Raw genomic sequence first — 21,016 nt, forward strand, 5'->3', positions numbered from 1 at the left:
TATGGGCATTTAGGAGGAAGGGTCCCCCAAGTTTATAGAGGTCCAAAACTAAATCACTGGAAAACCCCTTTAATTAAAGGGGAAGAGGACAGCACAATGCATAAGCTTTCTCTTGCAGGCTTGGTTTACTTTCTTCTGTCTTTTGACAACCTTAGTGATAACTTCTATACAAATATATTAAATCAAGGAGAACATGAAAACACAATCCTACATCAAAACATCCACCCAGATCTACACCTCAATTATAATACAAATACAATTAGAAAAAACAATTTTAAAAATGCCAACAGAGAAAAGTACTTTTCTCTATCTTTTATTGTCAGAACCCCCAAGTAAGCGTTCACCTTACTGGCCCATATAGAGCAAGTAAAATAAATTAATAATCAATGCGTTATTTACTGATAATTAACTTCAAAAGACAGATTATTATTAACGATACACAGCAATAATTAGAACAAGCACAATCTTCCTTGCTAAACCAACTGATGCGAGTAAAACACTTGAGATACTACAGAGCGAGGGAAGTAAGGAAAAAAACTAATAAGAAAAAAACCCCAACAAGAACACAGAACACACACTTGGTTGGAATATAAAGAAGCAAATAACACCCCAATTGAAAAAAAGATAGTGAAAGATGCATGAACAGAGAGAAACGGTGAGCTGAGAATCGGACACACAGAGATAAACGGACACGACAGTGAAAGACAGACAGGCCAGACGGCTTAAGGAAGGAGGGAGCCGACAAGGTTATCTTGTCCTGTGTGTGCCAACAGTCCCCTCTGAAAAAAGGACGGGCCTGTCTAAATGTCAACACGGCCCGGAGCAGCAACGATAGGCACTGAATAAGATATGCAGTCGAGCGATACGAGAAGGGACAGCGTGAGGCAGGGCAGCGGGGTCGTTCAGTGACCTCAGCGGAGGTCATTCATATAGCAGCATGTGCAAGCATGCGCACACACACAAACTCATGAAATGTGTTTTTAAATAATGAAGTAGATTAATTATTGCGTGGCTTGTCAAGCTTTGAAATATCTGCAAATCATAGATGTAGTATTGTTTGAAAACAGACTTCCTGCATGCATTTGTCCTTAAATATACATCCATCCATCCATTTTCAATACCGCTTATCCTCATTAGGGTCGCGGGGCGCTGGAGCCTATCCCAGCTGACATAGGGCGAAGGCAGGGGACACCCTGGACAGGCCGCCAGTCCATCAAGGGCACCTTAAATATACAAACAATACCTAATTCATCTTCCACCTCTGTATAGATTTGTTGTCTTTAAGGCTCCTTCACCGGCACAAATACTGGTTTAGACTCTAAACTCAGAGCAGGTTCTTTAACACCACCTGCAGGATTTCCTTTGTTACTGACACTACACATACAACAGCAACACAATGCATGATAAAGTGTTGCAGTCGATGCCAATGGATATTTATTTACTTTAAAAAAGGGATCAGGACAGGCAAATGGGGAGATAATAATGTTGATACATAGCTAGTTTGAATCCATCATCAATACAAAAAAACTTTAGATGGGAAGCAGCAGACTCACTAGATCTGCTACAAGAGGTGATTGTGTCATTTCATATAGGTCGAGCTCATTTAGCAAGTCTACATTCTCAGTGAAGGCAGGTCACTCGTGGAATGCTCTGCCACCACACATACGTGCACACAACACGTACAACACGTTCAAGCATAACCTGAAGGAATGGCTTGTTGCCAATCAGGTGTGCAGTCATTGATGTGCTGTCTGTCCTGATGCTTGTTTCGGCTATATGTGCATTTGTTTTTTATGTGTATGTTGTATTGTAGCTGGGTTTGTTCTGCCTGATTCATGCTGCAGCCCGTTATGTCTCTGGTCTATTGCTGTACCCTTTCTTTTTGCTGTGTATTGGTTTTGTTTATATGTTGTTGTCAGTTTGTCTATGAATTTTATTTCCATTTTTATTTTGAGATTTTGTTATTTTAGGCTGCCTTAAAACATCTGGCCAGGGACAGCGGATGGAAATTAGCCTCTCTGGCTAACTCTGGCTCACTTACAGTCCTACTGTTGATTAGTGTGCATTGTCCCTGCAAAATAAATGAATAAATAAAAATAAATAAACTAATTGTTTGAATCAGTTGACTCCACAGCTTCATCAACAGGTGACCCATCCATTAATCTGAGCTCTGCGATGATTGAAGACTATAATGAGCATCGACATGAGTTTGTATTCTCATTAATATTTCTGAACATGACAAAGCCCAAGCACCATCATCCGTGTGTATGGCACTAAGGCCTTCTTCATCAGCAAAGTCGAGAGGTAAAGGCCAGGAAATGACACAAACATGACGACAGGATTAGACACAGCCGTTTCCTCCCTAATTTCAGAATTACACATACTGTAAAACATGTGTTCAACTGCCAGTTTGGCCCATCTATAAAGACTGGTGGAATATTATAAAAACACTGAAGGAAGGGCAACAATACAATGATGAGAGACAACTGCGCCAAACTTATTGTGAAATGTTCACCCTATTTAATTTAGAAACATAATAAACACAACCAAAGTCTTGCTATGTAGAATTGTCAATACAGTTAACTGACCATAAAACGTGTGTGTGTGTGTGTGCATGCATATATATATATATATATATATATATTAAATTAGAGTCATTCAGTTGGCTATACATACCCTAAATAAAACATTAAACTGCTGTCCTTTTGTTCACAATCCCAAAAAGCTTAAAATGTATTTTGAGGCCCTTCATCAAAGAATAATACAGTAGCTGGGCTGAAACAGTACGGACCTTGGGCCCCTCAACCATATGGCACATCTCCAAAAGGGGATCATTTAGACAATAACTGAAAACCACATTCAGCAAAGTGATTGACCTAGTCAGAGGAACACTCGCGCTGCTTTCATATGCGGAGGAATGATCTGGCAAGATCCCCTTGCGTGTACTTTTTATGCCATTATTTAAATAAAATTTAAGATTTGTACAGTGATCGGCTCGGATGTGTCACTGCTGAGTGAGTGGTCAGCAAAACTCGTCAAGCTAAATGAAGGGGTTGTAGGTGGTTGCATGAAGCGGTTCAGGCATACAGAGGCTGGTAGCCGATCCTCCGGCTGCCGGCTTTACAGGTGATCACACACACGCTCAGCATCCCAAAGAACTGCAATGGAACAGATTAAAAAAAAAAGGTCAATCAGACTCTCAGGCTCTTAAAATCCATTTTCTGGAGGTTCCTGTGATATGTCACGGGACCATCTCCAGTGCTTTAATGTGATATATCTGAATGGATTATTCAACATATGACACATATAGTGCAAGGTAAGGAGATCGATGCACGTGGAAGCTACAACGTGGCACAGTGAGGAGAATGTGTAGGCATTCCTAATTGGTACACGGTCTACTGCACTGATTGTTATCACAATACAGAGAGAGAGACACTTCAGAGTGGGAATTACAGCCACGCTCATTCACAGCTGCTGAACTGGACGTGACCGTCTTTACCTTGATGATGGCGAAGCCCAGAATGACCAGCATGGCGTAGCCCAACACACCCTGTAGGAGGCGATCCAGCTTCACCTCACAACCCTAAAAAGACATGCACAAGTACAGTCAGTGAACAATGTCTGTCTGACGTGTGGCTCTTGCTTTAATGCCTCAGTGGTGGGAGATCGTTTGATTTTGTAGACTTTATATATTGTGTCCGAAAAGCATTCAATGAAAAATAAATCAAAGTCTTCTCCGAGTCGCAGCATTTCTAAAGCGATGCCCAACAAACAGCTCAATGTAACCACATGTACACACGGTATTTGTGTCAAATAGAGGAACGTGTGCTTCCGTATTATTCACCTGCATGTTAAGCTGGTCCGGTTGGTCCAGTCTGCGAGTGCACTGAGTGCTGTTTTTACAGCAGGACACAGGCACGGTGTTGTTGTTGCTTCTAAACCAGGTGGTGTTGGCCCAGCTGGTGTAATTCATGACACCACAGCACTCCAACTGCACAACGACAAAGAGAGGACAGACAGGAGTGAATATAACTAAAAGACAGTCAAAAAGAGAAAAGGAAAGACTGACACTATAAGAAAGTCTGCAACGTCAACCTGTAATGTGGATGTGTGATTTATTAGTCATTCTTTTTACCCTCACACTTGACCTGCTTAATCATCTACTACTCCCAGAATGGCCTGAGGTGACACTCAGGTGTCAGCTTGGTGCATTAAGAACACACAGAAGTTGTTTGTTGTTGTCTGTATGTATTGTGGAAGACTTTTCTCTGACAGGCCACCCACACACACACACGCACGCACGCACGCACGCACGAAAAATAGACTTAGGAGTAAAATAAAAGCACAAAAGTAGGAAATGAAAGCATGAGAGAGAGAATGAAAGTACGGCGAAACCAAAAGCTTTTTATAGAGAGTGGAATATGGCACCAGCCTGAGTCTGCAGGTAGTCAACAGCTTTGGTCTCAGAGCCCTGTTCGTCATACTTCATGAAGACATCATTCATTGAGCGCTCCAGGTCTGCGTTTATCTGGACGGACATAAGAGTACAACAAAGTTGGCAACCGTGTACAAATGTGCCGGTCGATTTTAAACAATGGAGATTAAATTCATAACATCCAGACAGTTGATCCTAATCAAGTAGACACCTGACAGGGTCGAGGCGCCGCGGAAGCAGAGCTACTAAAAGGTACTTTAGTAGTGTCAGTAGTGGAGATAAAGTAAAAGTGCATAATGCTTTGTAAAATACAGTGCATTACTATAAGCAGATGACTATTTTCTTTATCTCTAATTGACATTTGTATAGAGTAATGAAATGGACCCCTTTGCCATTTACTGAATTGTATTGACTGTTTCAAATGCTTTTCAAATGACTAACCATTAAATTACTGCACTGTGGATAATTAAAGTGTCTACATTTTAAGTCGATATATAAACTACATAATTGATTGTAGTTAAAATAATAATTAAGCTAAAGCCTCAGTGTATTGTGCTGATATACAGTTAGGTGGGAAGAGCAAATAGGCTAATAAGTCCCAGCCTGGCGGTGGTTTTAGTGCTTTTGTAAATTCAATATTTTCTATATGTTGTCATGTATGAAAAGACCTAAAATGAACACTGTAAGCAGCTACTTTAAAGTGAATTATTTAAACAATTTGATATTTCTGTCCAAAGCTTTTTGATCCGTAACCGTGATTTCTATAAATGGTAATGAAAATAATCCTAACAAATAATATGTCCTATATTGTACAACTTTAGAAAATGCAATAACGATTCTTTTGCACAAACTTGTGTAAGAACCACATTTCTAAATAAGAACACCACGAGTGAATGTCATAAGTTAGGGTTCGTGGGGCGTTTTGTGTGTGAGCTCCACGTGAGTGGGTTTCAAAAAGAGATTTGGTGAATGAGGCCCATTGTATGACAGAAAACACGCATCTGCGACTCACCTTGCCTTGATAGATGAAGCTAAACACCAGAGCTGCCACTTCAGCTGCAAAGATCCCCATGATGATCAAAAAGAACTGCAGCGAGAGAAAACAGGAGAAATAAGTGTGCAAAATACACACAAAAAAAAAAAAGGGACAACCAAAAGCTTATGAACACTGGCGCAGACACACTTACGAAGCTGAGGCCGACTTTGGACTCCCGCAGTGTGGCGCAGCATCCCACCAGACCAAAGATGAACATCACCACGCTGACGCCAATGATGATGGCTGCTGGGACCAGTGTGTACTTGTCCTGAATGAAACTGTCAAAGTTGTCATAGCTCTTGATCACATAGGCACCGACGTAGGCCAACGCCGCTCCTGCACCCTGCGGGGAGGAGAACATATGTGTTACGCATCAAGGTGCCAACTCAGTTGACGATGTAGCAACATGGTTAGGGTTCAACACGTCTGCACCCAGATCAGAAGCTGAGAGGGAAATGTGTTTTCTTTAATCATCAATAGAAGACATTCGTTTTCCTATTGTTTGACATATGTGAATAATCAAACTTCAGTGCACTTAATCTTTGCATTTAACAAAGAAATCCACATTGATTGCCCTGAAGGAGATTTTGTCACATGATCTGGGTTTGTATCTCTGTGCTGTAGCTGAAAACGTCATGTTCATATTCCGTGATAGCAAATAGCCAACATCTGAACGAAAAGAGATGTTTTTAAATCTTCCAATTATGATTACATTGCTTGTCATTTAGCCAACGCTTTTATCCAAAGCGACTTACAATAAGTGCATTAAACCATGAGTACAAACTCAAAGCAACAAGAATCGAGAAAGTACAATTTCTTCAATAAATTAAACTACAAAGTGCTATCAGTAAGAGATATTTAAGTGCTGCTACGGCGCTACCTTTCCTATTCAAGGTATAGTTGAAAAAGATGTGTTTTTAGTTTGCGACGGAAGATGTAGAGAATAAGATTCAGTTTGGTCAGTTTAGTCTTGTTCTTCTTAAAGTAAGGAGCATAGCCTCGATCAGCTGTTTGTTTAAAGACGGTTAGAGAAAGCACAAAGAGATTTCTTCCCACTCTGTTATCTGCTGTGATCCCATGTGATGAACACAGGCTGTGAAGGTCACTGATGCTCATTCAGATGTGGATTAGGCAATAACTTATGCTTTTCATACTTCAGCAGTGAGCTCACCAATCACAAGACTGTGTGCTTGTTGGCCAATTCCGTGCGTACGTAACAGACTGGAATCACAGGGGCCGTTTGGAAACGCTCATTTCATTGTAAATAGACGCACTCGTCAAACACGGTCAAAGCTACAGACACGAGTGTTCAGAAAACCACTGCAATTAAGTATTTATCCCATCAACAGACTTCCTTTTGCCCCTTGAAACTCAAGTATGTGATAAAAGAGCCACGCACTCAACATTCATTAATATATCATTGTTAGCAGGTTCAATATGGAAGATGAGTTATGCCTGTGATTCCTTGGAGGTTTTCTGTCCTCGTCTGATTGTCCGTATAGTTGGTCAAATAAATAAATAAAAATACATAACAGCATACGGTTGTGTATTTTTGTTGATGTGTTATGTTGTCTAGTTTGAGGTAAAGCTTAACTTGTATAAACTTAAAATAAATTGATTGAAAGAAAAAAAAAGCACAGGAGGGTGGAAAAACAGAGCAAAAACTAAATCAACTGCAAATGAGAATTCCCTCTATACTATACAATGTGTGTGTGAATCCTGCTTTCATATTCAGCTAGAATATGAGAATATGTGTGGCAAAAGGACGAGGCTGCTATCGTTTCATACTTAGTCAGAAATCCCCCTTTGTGAGTCTGGGCACTGTCAAGCCAGTATCACTTCCCCTGTGCGAGTTATGGATTGTGCGCTCGTCTTTGCTCCCGTGGGTGTTGTGTAACAATCATTCATCCTCCACTTCGGCCTCATGACTCACTTCTCTTAATCACTCCACAGTCACAGGATCCCAGTGGGGTTGTTCCTCTACACCCCCCCCCACCCATAATCTTTCCAGAAATTCTGATCCTGTGCCTAAGAAGCAGCACAAAGAGGCTTACACAACACACAGCGCCACCTCTCTGGAATGTGAGAAACCTCTGAGGCGATGTCCCTGGATGGTTTTAGCGGGACCCGCCTGCATGAAAGATGTACACGTACGCCATCTTAGACCAAGTTCCATGGGGGAGAAAGCAGGACATTATATTTCTGCTCATGTGTTTCCGAGCATTCATAACACATTTTATGGATTTCACCTTTGAACTTGTGATCTTAGCCTTAAAAAAAAAAAATCACCCAATTTAAAAAAGGAAGATAAAAGCAATTTTTCTGAGACAATCACATCGAATTAAAATATTCTCAATGTTAAGTGGAGCTTTTAAAAAAAGGGGGGGGGGGGGTTGTTCAACAATGTTAAGCTGCCAGATATGATTTAGTGAGCAAGGCAGGGTCTAGAGTGAAAGGATAATTATATATAAAAAACTCTCAATAAGTCCCATGCCCAAATGACAGTTAACCTTTCAAAATGTGTGCTTTCTCACAGCGTAGACCATAAACTGCTGCTTGATATCTTTGATTCAGTATGAAAGTCAGTAATGATGGTGATGCGGACTGAAAAAATTATGTCAAAACAAAAAAAGCCACCGTAGCGACAGATTGGAAATAATTCTGAGAATGAGGAAGTATTTAAAGTGAAGCAGGTTCTCCCTTGCTTACAGTAATCACACTACACACCAGCCTCGGAAGAACGGTTTGGCACCTTTAAAAAAAAAAGACAACTGGGGAGAAGATCTGGTGAATTGACAAAAAAAAAAAGCAAACACACAAAACCAGATAATGAACTCAGGTCAAACTTCGCTAATGGAGTCAGAGTTCAGGCTGACTGGCCTGATCGATGCAACAGACACATCCATTCAGCCCCCGAGCTCAGCTGGCCTTAATGCACATTATTGGGAAATGTTGCTCATTGACGCAGATCTGAACTATACATCAACAGTCAACATGAGGAAGTACAGTGAAGTGACACAGGGGAAGATGGTCATCAGGTCATAACTCTTTGAGTTTTAAACTTAGAGCGCACGGAAACCGCGGACGCGTGACAGAAATACCGGCACGGCTGAAGCCATTTCAGTCAAATCCCTGCCCGGTGGAGGGACACCACCGCGCCTTACCCAGAACACCAGGCTGAGGAAGAGGAGGACGGTCTTGGACGTGAAAATCCCGCAGTCCATGTCGTCTGGTGGAGATGAGGAGGCCGGAGCTCTGTTGCGTGTGCGCTGCTGCTGCTGCTGCTGCTGCTGCTGCTGAGTCGGGTCACAAGTGTTTTCCGTCCGTCTCTGACTGACTGTGATCACATGGTCACATGCTTTGGGGAGGAGATGTAGCAGAGCGTGTTCTACAAGCGCTCAGCTGCTATGCCTACGCACGCGCACGCACATACGCGCACGCACATACACGCACGCACACACACGCACGCACACGTCAAATGAATCCAAAGACTGGAAAGGGAAAAGGCGGTTCTGTTGTGCAAATATTTTAATCTGCGTCCAGCACGGTAAACATTGAGCCATGGAAATACGTTTAATTTAATTTAATTTAATGTGCTTTGTGATCCACTTTGATTTGACTTTTGATGATTGCATTTTACAGGAATCTGTGGATTTATTTAAAAACAACAGTCCACTCCAGTAAATAACACAAATCTCCTGATCTCCTTTAACAAAAACACAATAGGACGATGGGAATAAATCACAGGGGACATTTACTACTAAACAATTGTTTGTATTACTTCTGGCCTCTCCACTGTGTTAGTTCATTCAGCTCATTTCCCTAAATCAGTTCAACTAAAGTGGGTGTACTTGAAATATCAAGTTCAACTTTGCCTAACTAATCACTACAGTTGGAATAGTTTAAGCAACACAGATTTCCTAGCTGACTCAACTGTGTAGTCCCTGCAAAAGCCCATAGGCAACCCCACACAGGCAGATGGACTGGGGTTGGTGGCTTGCCCCTGCAAAAGCCCATAGGCAACCCCACACAGGCAGATGGACTGGGGTTGGTGGCTTGCCCCTGCAAAAGCCCATAGGCAACCCCACACAGGTAGATGGACTGGGGTTGGTGGCTTGACCCTGCAAACGCATTGGCTACTAGAGTGACATGTGTTTAAAGAAAATTCCTTTTTGGATCAGGTGTTTCCAAGGTAAGAATATAAATCTGCTTGTATTCATCGAAATATGTTGAATAGGAAAAATGTATACATTTGACACACGGTTTGCAAAGTAAACCTTGCAGCAAAGTTTTTTAATGACATTAAAGACATTGTTTATGGCAAAGTTTAGCTAGCAGTAGTAACACTAGCTAGCTGTTGTAGTTTACAATGCTAAACTACAGATTTAGCGTGTTATGTTTTCCCTATTACTGATGTGATTACTGTGATTTTAAATGGCAGTTTAACATTAGATAGTTCGTACAGTAGAGAACGGGGGAAGGGCGACTCATATTTTGATTAACTGTAAACACATATCACATATTCACAGACTTTTTTTTTTTAGATTACAGGTCAGTCTTCAGATATAGCACAATTTACATGCGTCGTTTAGTTATTTTACTTGTATATTGTTGACATGCCAGTATCTAAGTGCCTTAACTGTTACACTAAGAAATATGGAGCTCTAACTAGAGAGAGCTCATTCTGAGTTTCTTTTCTTTTCTTCAGAGCTGGAGGCTGGAGTTTTTTGGAGAAACCTGTCCTGTGAGTCACATGAATTGGTTCTGCAAGTTCTGCACATTTATTTCAGCTAACCAACGCAACATAATAAGGCATTACAAACTAAAACACGGACACATAATAGGCCTTGCATCTATAATGACTGTGTGTGCTCTTTTAAGACACAAGTTCCTCCTTCTGTTGCTCTCCTGAAGGTTTCTTCCCTTTTTTCCCTGTGAAAGGTTATTTTTGGGGAGTTGTTCCTGATCCGATGTGAGGTCCTGGGACAGGGATGTCGTATGTGTACAGATTGTAAAGCCCTCTGAGGCAAATTTTTAAATTTGTGATATTGGGCTATACAAAATCAACTGAATTGAATTGAATTGAAGTTGCTCAGAGAAATCATTTATTGAAACATGAGTCAGTGGGTAATCAGTCTCAGCCAGCTGTTGTGCATCGATCTCAGTCCAATGTGTTAACTTATCGACTGCTGTGTGATTTATGAAATTTTTCTGGAGCCATGTACTCCGAAGCAATACTTTCTTCATTTGGGAAAAGTAAGGAAACTGTCAGCTGTCCTTTTGAGCACTGTCAATGTAAGTCTATAGTCCACCTTTTACTGGGCACAAAAGAAGATATCACTGTGAATCTGAAAAAAAAGACTTGGAACTAATTTGTGATTACAGTCCAGCAGAAACCAAACTGACCAGGGAGATGTGGGTTCAGTAGATTCTGATAACCCTCCAGTTGATGACAATGATAATGGAGAATCAATTAGGCATCGACTTGCATCTTTATTCCTGCGTATGCAAACAATTGTACATGTGTCCAAGTCAGCTACACAGGAACTAGTTAGTGAACTGTATGATATAGGTGTTTTAGCAGGAGAGTTTAGCTATAGTGTAATTGAGCTTGCTACTGGAACATCATTGCAACACTGACAACACAGTTTTAACGGTGGTAAGGGAAACACTTCAGGAAACCAATCCTTTTTTTTTTACTTTCAAAGACGGGACCTTTTGGCACTGATTACAAGAGGTCAGTGTTTTTCCAAAAACAATTTTTCTGTCATTGGAGCCAGTAGAATATATTTTGGATAATACTACCAGGAAGAAGACATTTGTATATGTCCCCATTGTAAGTGTTTTAACAGAGTTACTCAATAGAAATGATATTTTAGAAAAAGTATTAATTGAAGAATCAATTACCAAGCAGTCTGGTCATTTTAAAACCTTGTAGCGGCTTATTCTTCAAAGACAATCCATTGCTATCCAGAGAGGAGCTATCTATTTCTGTTGGACTGTACTCTGATGACTTTGAAATATGCAATCCTTTCGGTACATCTAGAAAAAAACATAAGGTTTTTGCTGTGTATTGGGTTATAGCCAATTTGCCTATCAAATATCGGTCATCCATACAATCTCTATATCTTGCAGTGCTGTGTAACAGTAATGATGTTAAAACATTTGGATATGGGAAAATTCTTGAGCCACTTTTAAAAGACATACAGGTACTTGAGAATCAAGGTGTATTCATCCAGAGGTTAGGCGCAAGCATCAAAGGAACAGTGCTGTCTGTCTCTGCTGATAACTTAGCAGCTCATTCACTTGCAGGCTTTCAAGAATCATTCAATGTTGATAAATGTTGCAGATTTTGTTCAGCCAGTCGTTGCGGCATTCAGACAACTGAAGTAAAGAGTGGGTTATTTCAACTCAGGACAAAAGGGACATATGAGGCAAATGCTTTGGAGGTTGAACTAAATCCAAATTTAAAGAATGTAAATGGTGTGAAAAGAGATTCTGTTTTGAACAAGTTGAGCTCCTTTCACACAGTTCCTGGGTTCCCACCAGATTTTCTGCATGACCTCCTCGGGAATAGTGCCGGTTGAACTAAGCTTGTGCCTGAACAAGTTCATCTCAAATAAGTACTTCACATTTGATGAATTCAATTCTGTTATTCAGAATTTCCCATACTTATTCTCTGATAAGACCTCCCGTCCTAACAGAATACCCCCAAGTTTCAAAGGCAATGGATCAATTGGTGAAAATAGACACGTGAACTGGACTTTGTTAAAGACTGCTGCCATTGATCATAGGTAAATGAATCCCAGAGAATGACACAACACTGGATGTGCTTCTTGAGTTCCTCTTTTACCAATCAATCAATCAATCTGATATTTGGAAGATGGCATATCAGCCCACAGGCTATTGCTCCTCGAGGCCTTCCCTGACAACAAACTGAGACCAAAACACAATTTCATAGAACACTATCCTTACCTCATCAGTTGCTTTGTACCTTTGCTGGAGTTAGACAATTCGCTTTGAAGCAAAGCACAGCTTTTTCAAAAAAGTTGTGCATGATTTGAACAATTTAAAAAACATTCTGTTTACATTAGCCACAAGGAATTAAAGACTATACTCAAGAGCAAGCTCAATCTAGAGGATGATATTATTATCCAGGTTCAAGATCCAGAGTTCAACAATGAGCTCTGCAACTTGACTGACATGTCCGAGCTACCCACAGAGAGATCAAGGCTTAAGATAATACTAAAGGCACCACCCAATGCACCCCCCTCTGCATCCTCATCAGACACTGGTTGTTCTGCCAGTTGTTTCTCAGCATCATCAGGGAGTTCTCCATCAAACATTCTTATTGTCGTCGGCATCCTCATTGCACAGGTCGGTAAACGGTATAACGGTACAACCTTTGTGCATCCTACTCTGTGTTGCTTTTGTTGTTTTAAACGCATGTGCGTTACATGTGTCTGTGTCGACTTCATGTGTTTGGAATGGAGGCAATCATGGGCAACGACGACTTGTGGCCGCTCCTTCTGGGTGTCACCTTCTTCCCCGCGATGATACAGTGCATCCTGCTGCCTCTCTGCCCCAAGAGTCACCGTTTCCTGCTCATCAACAGAGAACAAGACCAAAGGCGGTGACACACACGCACACACACACACAACTGTTGTAACCTTGCAAAAGCTGTAACTTTTTTATTTATTTTGTTGTATCTAATAGTGCAGTGTTTTTACAGAAATTGCGTAGGAAAGTGAACACAGAGGTATTTCTAACCTAAAATCCTAACAAAACTCCCAGATTCCAATGGGCTTCTAAAATGTCAATCAAAACGTCAAATGTCAAAGAACAATGACACTGAGCTGGGGGAAAAAAAGTGCAGCTTGTAGAGTTAACGGCCTGCTTTCACATGTCAGTGTTGAAGAAGCTCAGAGGCACCACAGAGGTGAGCTCCGACATGCAGGAGATGAAGGAGGAGAGCCGGCAGATGATGAGGGAGAAGACTGTGACCATCCTGGAGCTTTTCCGCTCGCCACTCTACCGCCAGCCCCTCCTGATCGCCGTCGTCCTGCAGCTCTACCAGCAGTGTCTACACTTAGACCTTGTCCCCACTGTTCGCTGCGAGGACCGCCATCGTGATTCTGAAGAAAACGCTCAGGAACCACAGAGAAACGTCACTTTTTCCACGACCTCAGAGCTACATTCGATAATGGAAGAAGATATACAGAACATGTGTCAACTCTGGAAATAAAATGAGACTCCCTCATATTAAATCTGTGTTTGTCTTGCTTGCCAGGTATTCTACTACTCCACTCGTATCTTTGAGAAAGCCGGAGTTGAGCAGCCTGTCTATGCCACCATTGGAGCCGGTGTCGTGAACACAGCTTTCACTGTGGTGTCGGTGAGTACAGTTAACATTTCTCAGGTTATCGAAAGGGAAATCCTCATTACAGTACAGATCAATAAAGGCGCTAAAAGGATTAAAGAGGCAGTGTGTAGGATTTCATCGAAGCGGGTGAGCTAAAAACGTCTCCCTTTCCAAGGCTGCATTGACGCAAAGCCGTCGCGTGCAAACAAAACACGTTCGCTCACGTTGCTGCAGTTTTTCAAGCGTGTCGGGGAACTACGGTGGCCTTCAAGGACATTAAAAATTCAAAAGGCCCTCTTCAGTGTCAGAGTTTGGTTTTGTCTGCAACACAGCGGACTCCATGAAGAGCTCCTTATGGAGTAATGAAGGGCTCTTTTAAGATTTCATGGATGAAAACCTAGTCATTAATATTATATTCCACTTCTGTTCAGAGATCGTCCTAAACGCTACACTCTGTCCCTTTTTAAGTTATAGAGAGTAAACTCAAGTCATTTTCAAGATCCTTTATTGTTGTTTGTGGACATACATGAGGTGTAAGATGGTCATTGTGTTTACAAAGTAAAGTAGTTTTGCCAAAACTATCAGTTTGTTGTCGAGCATGCGGGACGCAGGTCTCTGCACCTGCTGGGGCTGCTGGGAATGGCCGGATCTGCCGTCTTGATGACGATTGCCTTGGCTCTGTTGGTAGGTTTCTCTTTTGTTGTTTCTCAGGATTCCCTCCTAGTAAATACCAGTATGTAACCTCCCTCTGGCCCTCTGTTCTTGCAGGACCAGCTCAAATGGATGTTGTATTTGAGCATCGTGGCCATCTTCTCCTTCGTGGCATTCTTTGAGATGGGACGGGGTCCCATCCCCTGGTTCATCGTGGCAGAGTTGTTCTCGCAGGGACCGAGGCCCTCTGCCTTCGCTGTGGCTGGTTTCTCCAACTGGACTGCTAACTTCACAAAATGTGCCAGGGAAAGTCTACGAGAGAAGAAAGCATAAGGATGGAGCTTGGAGTCAGCAGCTGACCGCCGCGAAAGTACAGCTCCGACGCCGCTGTCCGAGGCGTCCACATCAACGACAAACTGGCGGGTCTTGTCTGGGTGGCTCAAGCTGAGAGGGGCGAATGCAAAGAGCAAGACGTTTGGCCACGTGTTTGCCAGCGCATCCATCCCCAGTTGTGCATTCTTGTCCGACAAGGAGAAAGGCCTGTAGTTCCTCTCCCGACGGCGTTCCCGAATACGGTTATCCATATTGATTGAGAGAGCGATGAGCTCATCCAATGACTCTGGCTCCTCCCTGACGGCAAGCTCGTCCTTCAGAAAATCCGAAAGACTGCTGCCATATATTCCTTCCAGCGCCTCCTTCTCCCAACCGGACTCCGTGGCCAGAATCTGGAAATCCAGTACTCAGTACAGTACTCTGTTGCGCTGGTTGAACCCTGACAAAGACGAGCCCCAGCTGAGCCAAAGTAGAGGGGTGTGGTAGTGGACGGAAACCGGGGGTGGAAACTGTAGGCTGACAAAAAACAAAACATTAAGCACATGTTCCACAATAACAAAATAGACAGGAGGGGAAAACAGGGGAGCAAACACTAAGAGCAGACAGGGATCCTAACACAGGGAGATCAGGCTGAGAGGGGGGAATGCAAAGAGCAGCACGTTTGGCCACGTGTTTGCCAGCGCATCCATCCCCAGTGGAGCATTCTTGTCCGACAGGCAGAAAGACGGAGAAATATCATGGTCCTCGGCAGCGTACGACAGAGAGGGATGCTCGGTGCGAAACGCTCCCCCGATGACCCCGGGGGCCCACGGCGTACACGACGTCCCCACGCACGTGGGGCTGCTGATCTTAGCGGGCGTGTACAGGTCCCGGGGCGAGGCCATGGCTAGTCTGTGGGATGCCGGGAGCGGCAGGGCGATTTTCCGCGATGACGCTCAAACGCTTTCACACGTACTCCAGACTCCAGTTTGGACCGCTCCTGTTTCGATTGATCACAGAGTTCCTTCCTCTCTTCTTTCTCTTTCCGGTGGCTCTCCACATTTTCAGCCAGCTGCTTTTGGAGTTGAGCATCTTGGTTTGCTCTGTGTCAGAGCTGATGGGTCTCATTCAGCTACAGGCCAAGGTGTCCACGTGCGCGTTAGTACGAGCTCGTCTTTGTTTACACCTGACAATCAGCTGGCTTTTCTCTGCCACGCCTCCTAGCTTCACCACACTGGCCTTTTTCCACTCATCAACAGGCGCTCTCACCTCTCGGTTTCCCAAACAGAAATGACGTTAATATATATATGATGAGTGGTGATGGAGCCAAATATGTCAGACCTTCAATGCGGTTATGTGTGAATGTGTGTTTACTGATGATAAAGACAACTTTCCAAGCCCAAGTACTACCATGCATTACGGGTTCAAAGGCAGCTTACCTTTCTTCACCAGCACCAAGTAATACATATTATACTCCGAGAGTATGATGGAATTTAGGCGGCAGATGAAATAGTGATTACTCTCAGTGGAGTTTGGCATGATAATACACAGGTGAACAGAACAGGATTTAATACAAATATTTAAAAAGGGATAACAAAATGGTCTATATGCTATTCATACACAATGAGCCTTTTTGCTGAAGTGTTATCCAACATGTGGAGTGTTCATCACTTGTGTGGCCTCGTGTTCACCATGACCTCATAAGTAGAATAACTATGTGAAAGAGAGCGTCTATCAACCGAAGCGTTAACGTTAAGCTTCATTTCCACCCTTTTTTCAACCATCCTTAGGTGTACACTTCCACCCTCTCTGTCTTTACTTTGTCACTTTACATTCAAATTGTAGCAGTTTGCGATTACGTGTTGGGTGGGGGAATAATGAGAGAGAAAGTGTAAAAGTGAACATGCACTGTAGATGACGGGCAGGTGTCGGGCTATACTCAAACTCTTCCGGTGTGTGCACTTACAAGTGTACATGTTTGTTTTCATCACTTCTTTAAGTTCAAGGAAATCAATGAAGCCCTTACTGGAAACGCATATCCTTAAATCACTTGAACGATTAAATAACACAGATCACAGCAATAAAACCATGTTAATAACTGACTAATAACTTTTGTTGTACTGTCAAGGCCTATTCCTCCGATAGAACACAAGCTCAGTCATAATTTAGGAAGAGTATTCAGGTTCAATCACACTTTTGGCAAGCAGAGTTCTTTTTTTCTGTTGATAGGTATAGTTTGTGGTAAAAAAAAGAAAGAAGCCGTTTTGGAAATGAAACTAAAACCTCATCCTCCCTACCAGTTCCTAAACTGGATGTTCCTGTTGGTGACATAATAAACTAAATAAGGGGAGGAGGAACTTGGTTTGAACCTTTATAGTCGTTCGCCTCAGCCCTCTCTGACAGTCATCATGAAGGTAGCAGTGACCCTCCTGGCTCTCTGCCTCCTCCATGTCTGCTCTTCGGTCCCTATCAGCCGCCCCACCAACTGGCTCAGGCAATGTCGCGCCTCCTCCAACCTTTCCATCACAGCATTGGAGGTGCTGCCAGGCGGAGGCTGGGACAACCTCCGCAACATGGACGCGGGTCGGGTCATGAACATCAGCTACTTCCAGTGCCAGACCACCGAGGACGGGCTTTACCTCATCCCAGATGAGGTGTTTGTCATCCCCCACAAGGAGACGGGCATTGAGATGAACTCGGAGATAATCAGCTCCTGGCTGGAGCAGAAGAGCTTGACATCTCACTCCATAAATGCAGAGACTTCATTCTTCTCGGTGCTGAACGGCAAATTTTCAACAGAGAACAAGAGGATGAAAACCCATCAGGTCGAAGACTCTTCAACCACAGCCAGAGTGCAAGTAAGTTTCTATTTTCCATAGTTTGGATGAATAAAATAAAATGCACATGTAGTTGTGTAGTTGAGTTAAATTAAATCATAGTTTGTTGATATATATATATATACATATATACAGTATATAGTATATATAAAAAGGCACAACTTTATAAGGCACAACTTTACGGTGGATTACTTGGATGGATGGATTTGGTTGATAAAAATGTTGAGTGCCCCTTGAACAGTTTATGTATATTCAACAACAATGCCATAAATGTGCCAGTGTGCTTTATCTGTAGTTACAGGACAAATGTTACAGATCAGTCCAGTTAAAAAGTAAATAAAGCAAAAATGAATACAAAATATATAAGCTGAAATTCAAAATATACTATAACATGATATTTGATATTTTTCTTCAAAGTTTCGTAACTTCATCTACACGGTTAAGGCGTTTCCAGACATCAACCTGGACACGCGCTTTGCCCAACAAGTCAAAGAGATAGCCAATGCGATTGAAAACAACCAAACAAGGAACGTCGTCTATCTCTCAGAGAAGATGGTGCTGGACTATGGCACCCACGTCATCACTAGTGTCGATGCCGGGGCCACTTTGGTGGAGGAAGACTACATCCGTTCTTCAAATGTGTCGGACAGGGCGTCGGAGAGTTCCTCCGACAAAAGGCAAGCAGGCTTAAACTTTTTTGACAAGATCAAGTTTGACATAAGCAGTCAAAACACCCAACAGAGCTCCTCCCTTCTAGCATATCAGTCCAAGATTCAGTACTCTATTATTCAAAGCCATGGCGGTGGCACGCCTTTCTATCCGGGAATCACCCTGCAGAAGTGGCAGGAAAGTACCAAGAACAACCTGGTTGCGATTGATCGGTCGGGATTCCCCTTACACTACTTCATAAACATCAACACTTTGCCCGATCTGCCACCGCCCACGGTGGACAAAGTGGCTCTCGCGGTGGGTCAGGCCGTGGAGCGATACTACATGGTCAACACGCGGCCCGGATGTGTCGACGTCAAGTCCAAGAACTTTAACTTCCAAGCCAACATTGATGACGCGTCCTGCGAGGGCCCCGCTACAAACCTCAGTTTTGGTGGCGTGTACCAAGAGTGTACCCGTGTCAGCTCAGATGCAGGTCCACTGTGATGCCCTGGCCCAGAAAAACCCAGACACAGGGGACTTCTCCTGTCGTTCGCCTTACTCTGCCACTTTACTGAGATCGGAGGTGAGACAGCAGGGTTACACTTCCTACGACTGCCACGACCAAGTCTATCGATGTGGAATTTTTGGCCTTTCACATTGCCATCGTCAATTGTGTCAGGACAACTACCACGTTCGCTCTGCTCGCATCGTCACCTACTGGTGCTCTGTGAGCGGAGAGGCCCCGGACAAGTTAGGGTATCTGTTCGGAGGCATATACAGCCCCTCCCTCCTGAACCCCCTCACCAATGCGAAAAGCTGTCCCACGAGCTTCATTCCAGTGAAGTTTCTCTCGGATGGCCAAGTGATCTGCGTGGGTAAGGACTATGAAATCGGCAGCAGATACTCAGTGCCATTCGGAGGCCTCTTCAGTTGTCAGTCAAACAACCCATTGGCAAATAATCAAAGCCGCTGCCCTCCAAAGTTCAGCCAGCACCTCGCCGCAGTGAGCGACGGCTGTGAAATCCTTTACTGCGTTCAGTCGGGACTGTTCACAGGTGGGCAGCTGCTTCCGATCCGTCTGCCACCGTTCACGAAGCCTCCACTTGTCAGCATGCACGCCACAAATACAGTCATGGTCATGACTGATGGAGATATGAGCTGGATCAGAGTGGGGCAGACCAAGGCGTGGAAGCTGGCCAAACCACAGGAAATCAAGGAAATGGTTCAGAAGCTTAACCCCGAATTGAGTCACATGTCTGGTGGTGAAAAGGCCGGGGTAGCCTTCGGGGTGATTGGCATGATGGCGCTGGTGGTCATAGTGGCGGTAGTGCTGGTGAAGAGGAGGAGGAGGAGGCTGTCTTGGTTCAGGACAGCTCGGAGCTATGAGGAAATACTTGATGAGGTGGAACGTAATGAACAAGATGGGGCTTAAGAATAAAACGCGGATAAGACGCCCTTTGAGGACGGCTGTTTGTGGCGCTCAGTTGGGTTGTAACCCAGCTCGATCTTGACATGTACCACACATGTTTATGTTTTTAGTATTCCACAAAGAAATAGGCGTTTGATTAAAGGCTTTTACAAATTTGGCAAAAAGAGTGCCTCCGACCTGCTTTCACTTTCTAAACTCCACACAGGTTAAAGGCGTGAGGCCAAGAGGCTGATCTGGTGTGACGGAATTCAACTTCCTTGTTCATTCTCAAGGCAGAAATCACTACCATGAATCTCACAGGAGCAGAACATGTTGTTGAAGGGATCCTAGACTTTGCAATAATTATTCTTATTCTTTTGAAATGTAAATGAAACCAATCAGTAATTCACATCGCCACAACAACTGCTATGGATATTAATAAATACAATAGTTCTAACAACACATTTATTGGGGGACATTTTTTCCCTGATATCATGATGTGTACTTAGCATAAGTACACTTTATAGTTTCTGCATTAAAAACTTGATCATACTCTTACAAATGTGACTGCAGTGCCATGGGCCCAAAGTGAACCCATACCGCCCTCATGAGGCCAAGATGCCTAATAAGTAGTATAAAAACTTTTTAAACCCCATTTAAAAACCTGGATGCTTTGTTTGACTCCATTCATAAACCATCTCACAATGTTGTATGATTTTTTTTTTTTTTTTACAGATAATTGATAATTGAAGATTTTCTATGTTGTGTATTTAACGTTTTGTCTCATGCTGCAAAAAATGAAAGGATTTATAAATGTATATCAATTAAACTCCTCTACACTGCACTTAACTACTAATTAAAGTGATGTTCAACAATTCAAATGGATCCATGTCTCATGTTTATATTGTATATATGCTTTGTGCGTCTTACACATACCTCATTCAACGGCCACTTAAACAAAACAATCGTCATTGTAACAGATATGAGTGTTATTTCTTTCAATTTCAAGCTTAACAAAGGGAGTTAAATCTTTGAGCTAAATACAAACATGATGAAAGAAATTATATCCACATAGTGGTGCGGTTTTGTAAAACATGGCAAAGTAACAGCTGATGTGAACTCGCACTTTGCAGTTGCATTGATCTGTAAACGTAGCACCAAAGCACACACTCTAAATAAAACAACTCTCAATGAAACCTCTCGCACAGAGAGACAATTATCTTCCCCGACCTGACTGGAAACCACCAACATTCATAAACAGACAACGTCAAGCCAAGGGCAAGGTTATCAGTACACAGACAGGATGGCTCAGACATTCTGCACA

The 21,016-nt window shown here is 42.9% G+C and overlaps 3 protein-coding genes across 3 annotated transcripts; 2 read left to right on the plus strand and 1 right to left on the minus strand.

The window, feature by feature from the left end:
• Positions 1–2,497: 2,497 nt before the first annotated feature.
• tspan36 (tetraspanin 36) lies at positions 2,498–8,815 on the minus strand. Its single transcript, XM_034542025.1, has 7 exons — positions 8,636–8,815; positions 5,623–5,814; positions 5,448–5,522; positions 4,433–4,528; positions 3,845–3,991; positions 3,500–3,583; positions 2,498–3,158 (listed from the first exon to the last, which is right to left on the minus strand). Exons 1-7 carry the CDS (start codon positions 8,693–8,695, stop codon positions 3,078–3,080), a joined length of 735 nt encoding a protein of 244 aa, XP_034397916.1. The 5' UTR covers positions 8,696–8,815; the 3' UTR covers positions 2,498–3,077.
• A 3,859-nt stretch (positions 8,816–12,674) lies between these two features.
• Positions 12,675–14,817, plus strand: LOC117735960 (solute carrier family 2, facilitated glucose transporter member 1-like). The gene is made up of 6 exons (XM_034540901.1): positions 12,675–12,848; positions 12,950–13,104; positions 13,374–13,569; positions 13,762–13,875; positions 14,419–14,517; positions 14,602–14,817. Exons 1-6 carry the CDS (start codon positions 12,675–12,677, stop codon positions 14,815–14,817), a joined length of 954 nt encoding a protein of 317 aa, XP_034396792.1.
• A 2,255-nt stretch (positions 14,818–17,072) lies between these two features.
• mpeg1.1 (macrophage expressed 1, tandem duplicate 1) lies at positions 17,073–20,514 on the plus strand. The gene is given in 3 exon segments (XM_034542588.1): positions 17,073–17,654; positions 18,051–18,772; positions 18,774–20,514. Coding segments are annotated over 3 exon segments (2,115 nt in total). The 5' UTR covers positions 17,073–17,204; the 3' UTR covers positions 19,717–20,514.
• Positions 20,515–21,016: the final 502 nt, after the last annotated feature.

This window comes from Cyclopterus lumpus, chromosome 9 (genome assembly GCF_009769545.1).
Source record: "Cyclopterus lumpus isolate fCycLum1 chromosome 9, fCycLum1.pri, whole genome shotgun sequence".
NCBI lineage: Eukaryota > Metazoa > Chordata > Actinopteri > Perciformes > Cyclopteridae > Cyclopterus > Cyclopterus lumpus.

Bases quoted from the DNA above. Each gene is read 5' to 3' on its own strand.
- tspan36 (XM_034542025.1), bottom strand. From the start codon at position 8,695: ATGGACTGCGGGATTTTCACGTCCAAGACCGTCCTCCTCTTCCTCAGC. The intron at 5,523-5,622 runs GTAAGTGTGTCT...CTCTCGCTGCAG, and splicing joins CCAAAGTCGGCCTCAGCTTC to TTCTTTTTGATCATCATGGG. The intron at 4,529-5,447 runs GTGAGTCGCAGA...ATGTCCGTCCAG, and splicing joins GCTTCATCTATCAAGGCAAG to ATAAACGCAGACCTGGAGCG.
- LOC117735960 (XM_034540901.1), top strand. From the start codon at position 12,675: ATGTCCGAGCTACCCACAGAGAGATCAAGGCTTAAGATAATACTAAAG. The intron at 13,105-13,373 runs GTGACACACACG...GGCCTGCTTTCA, and splicing joins AGAGAACAAGACCAAAGGCG to CATGTCAGTGTTGAAGAAGC. The intron at 13,570-13,761 runs GTCCCCACTGTT...CTTGCTTGCCAG, and splicing joins AGTGTCTACACTTAGACCTT to GTATTCTACTACTCCACTCG.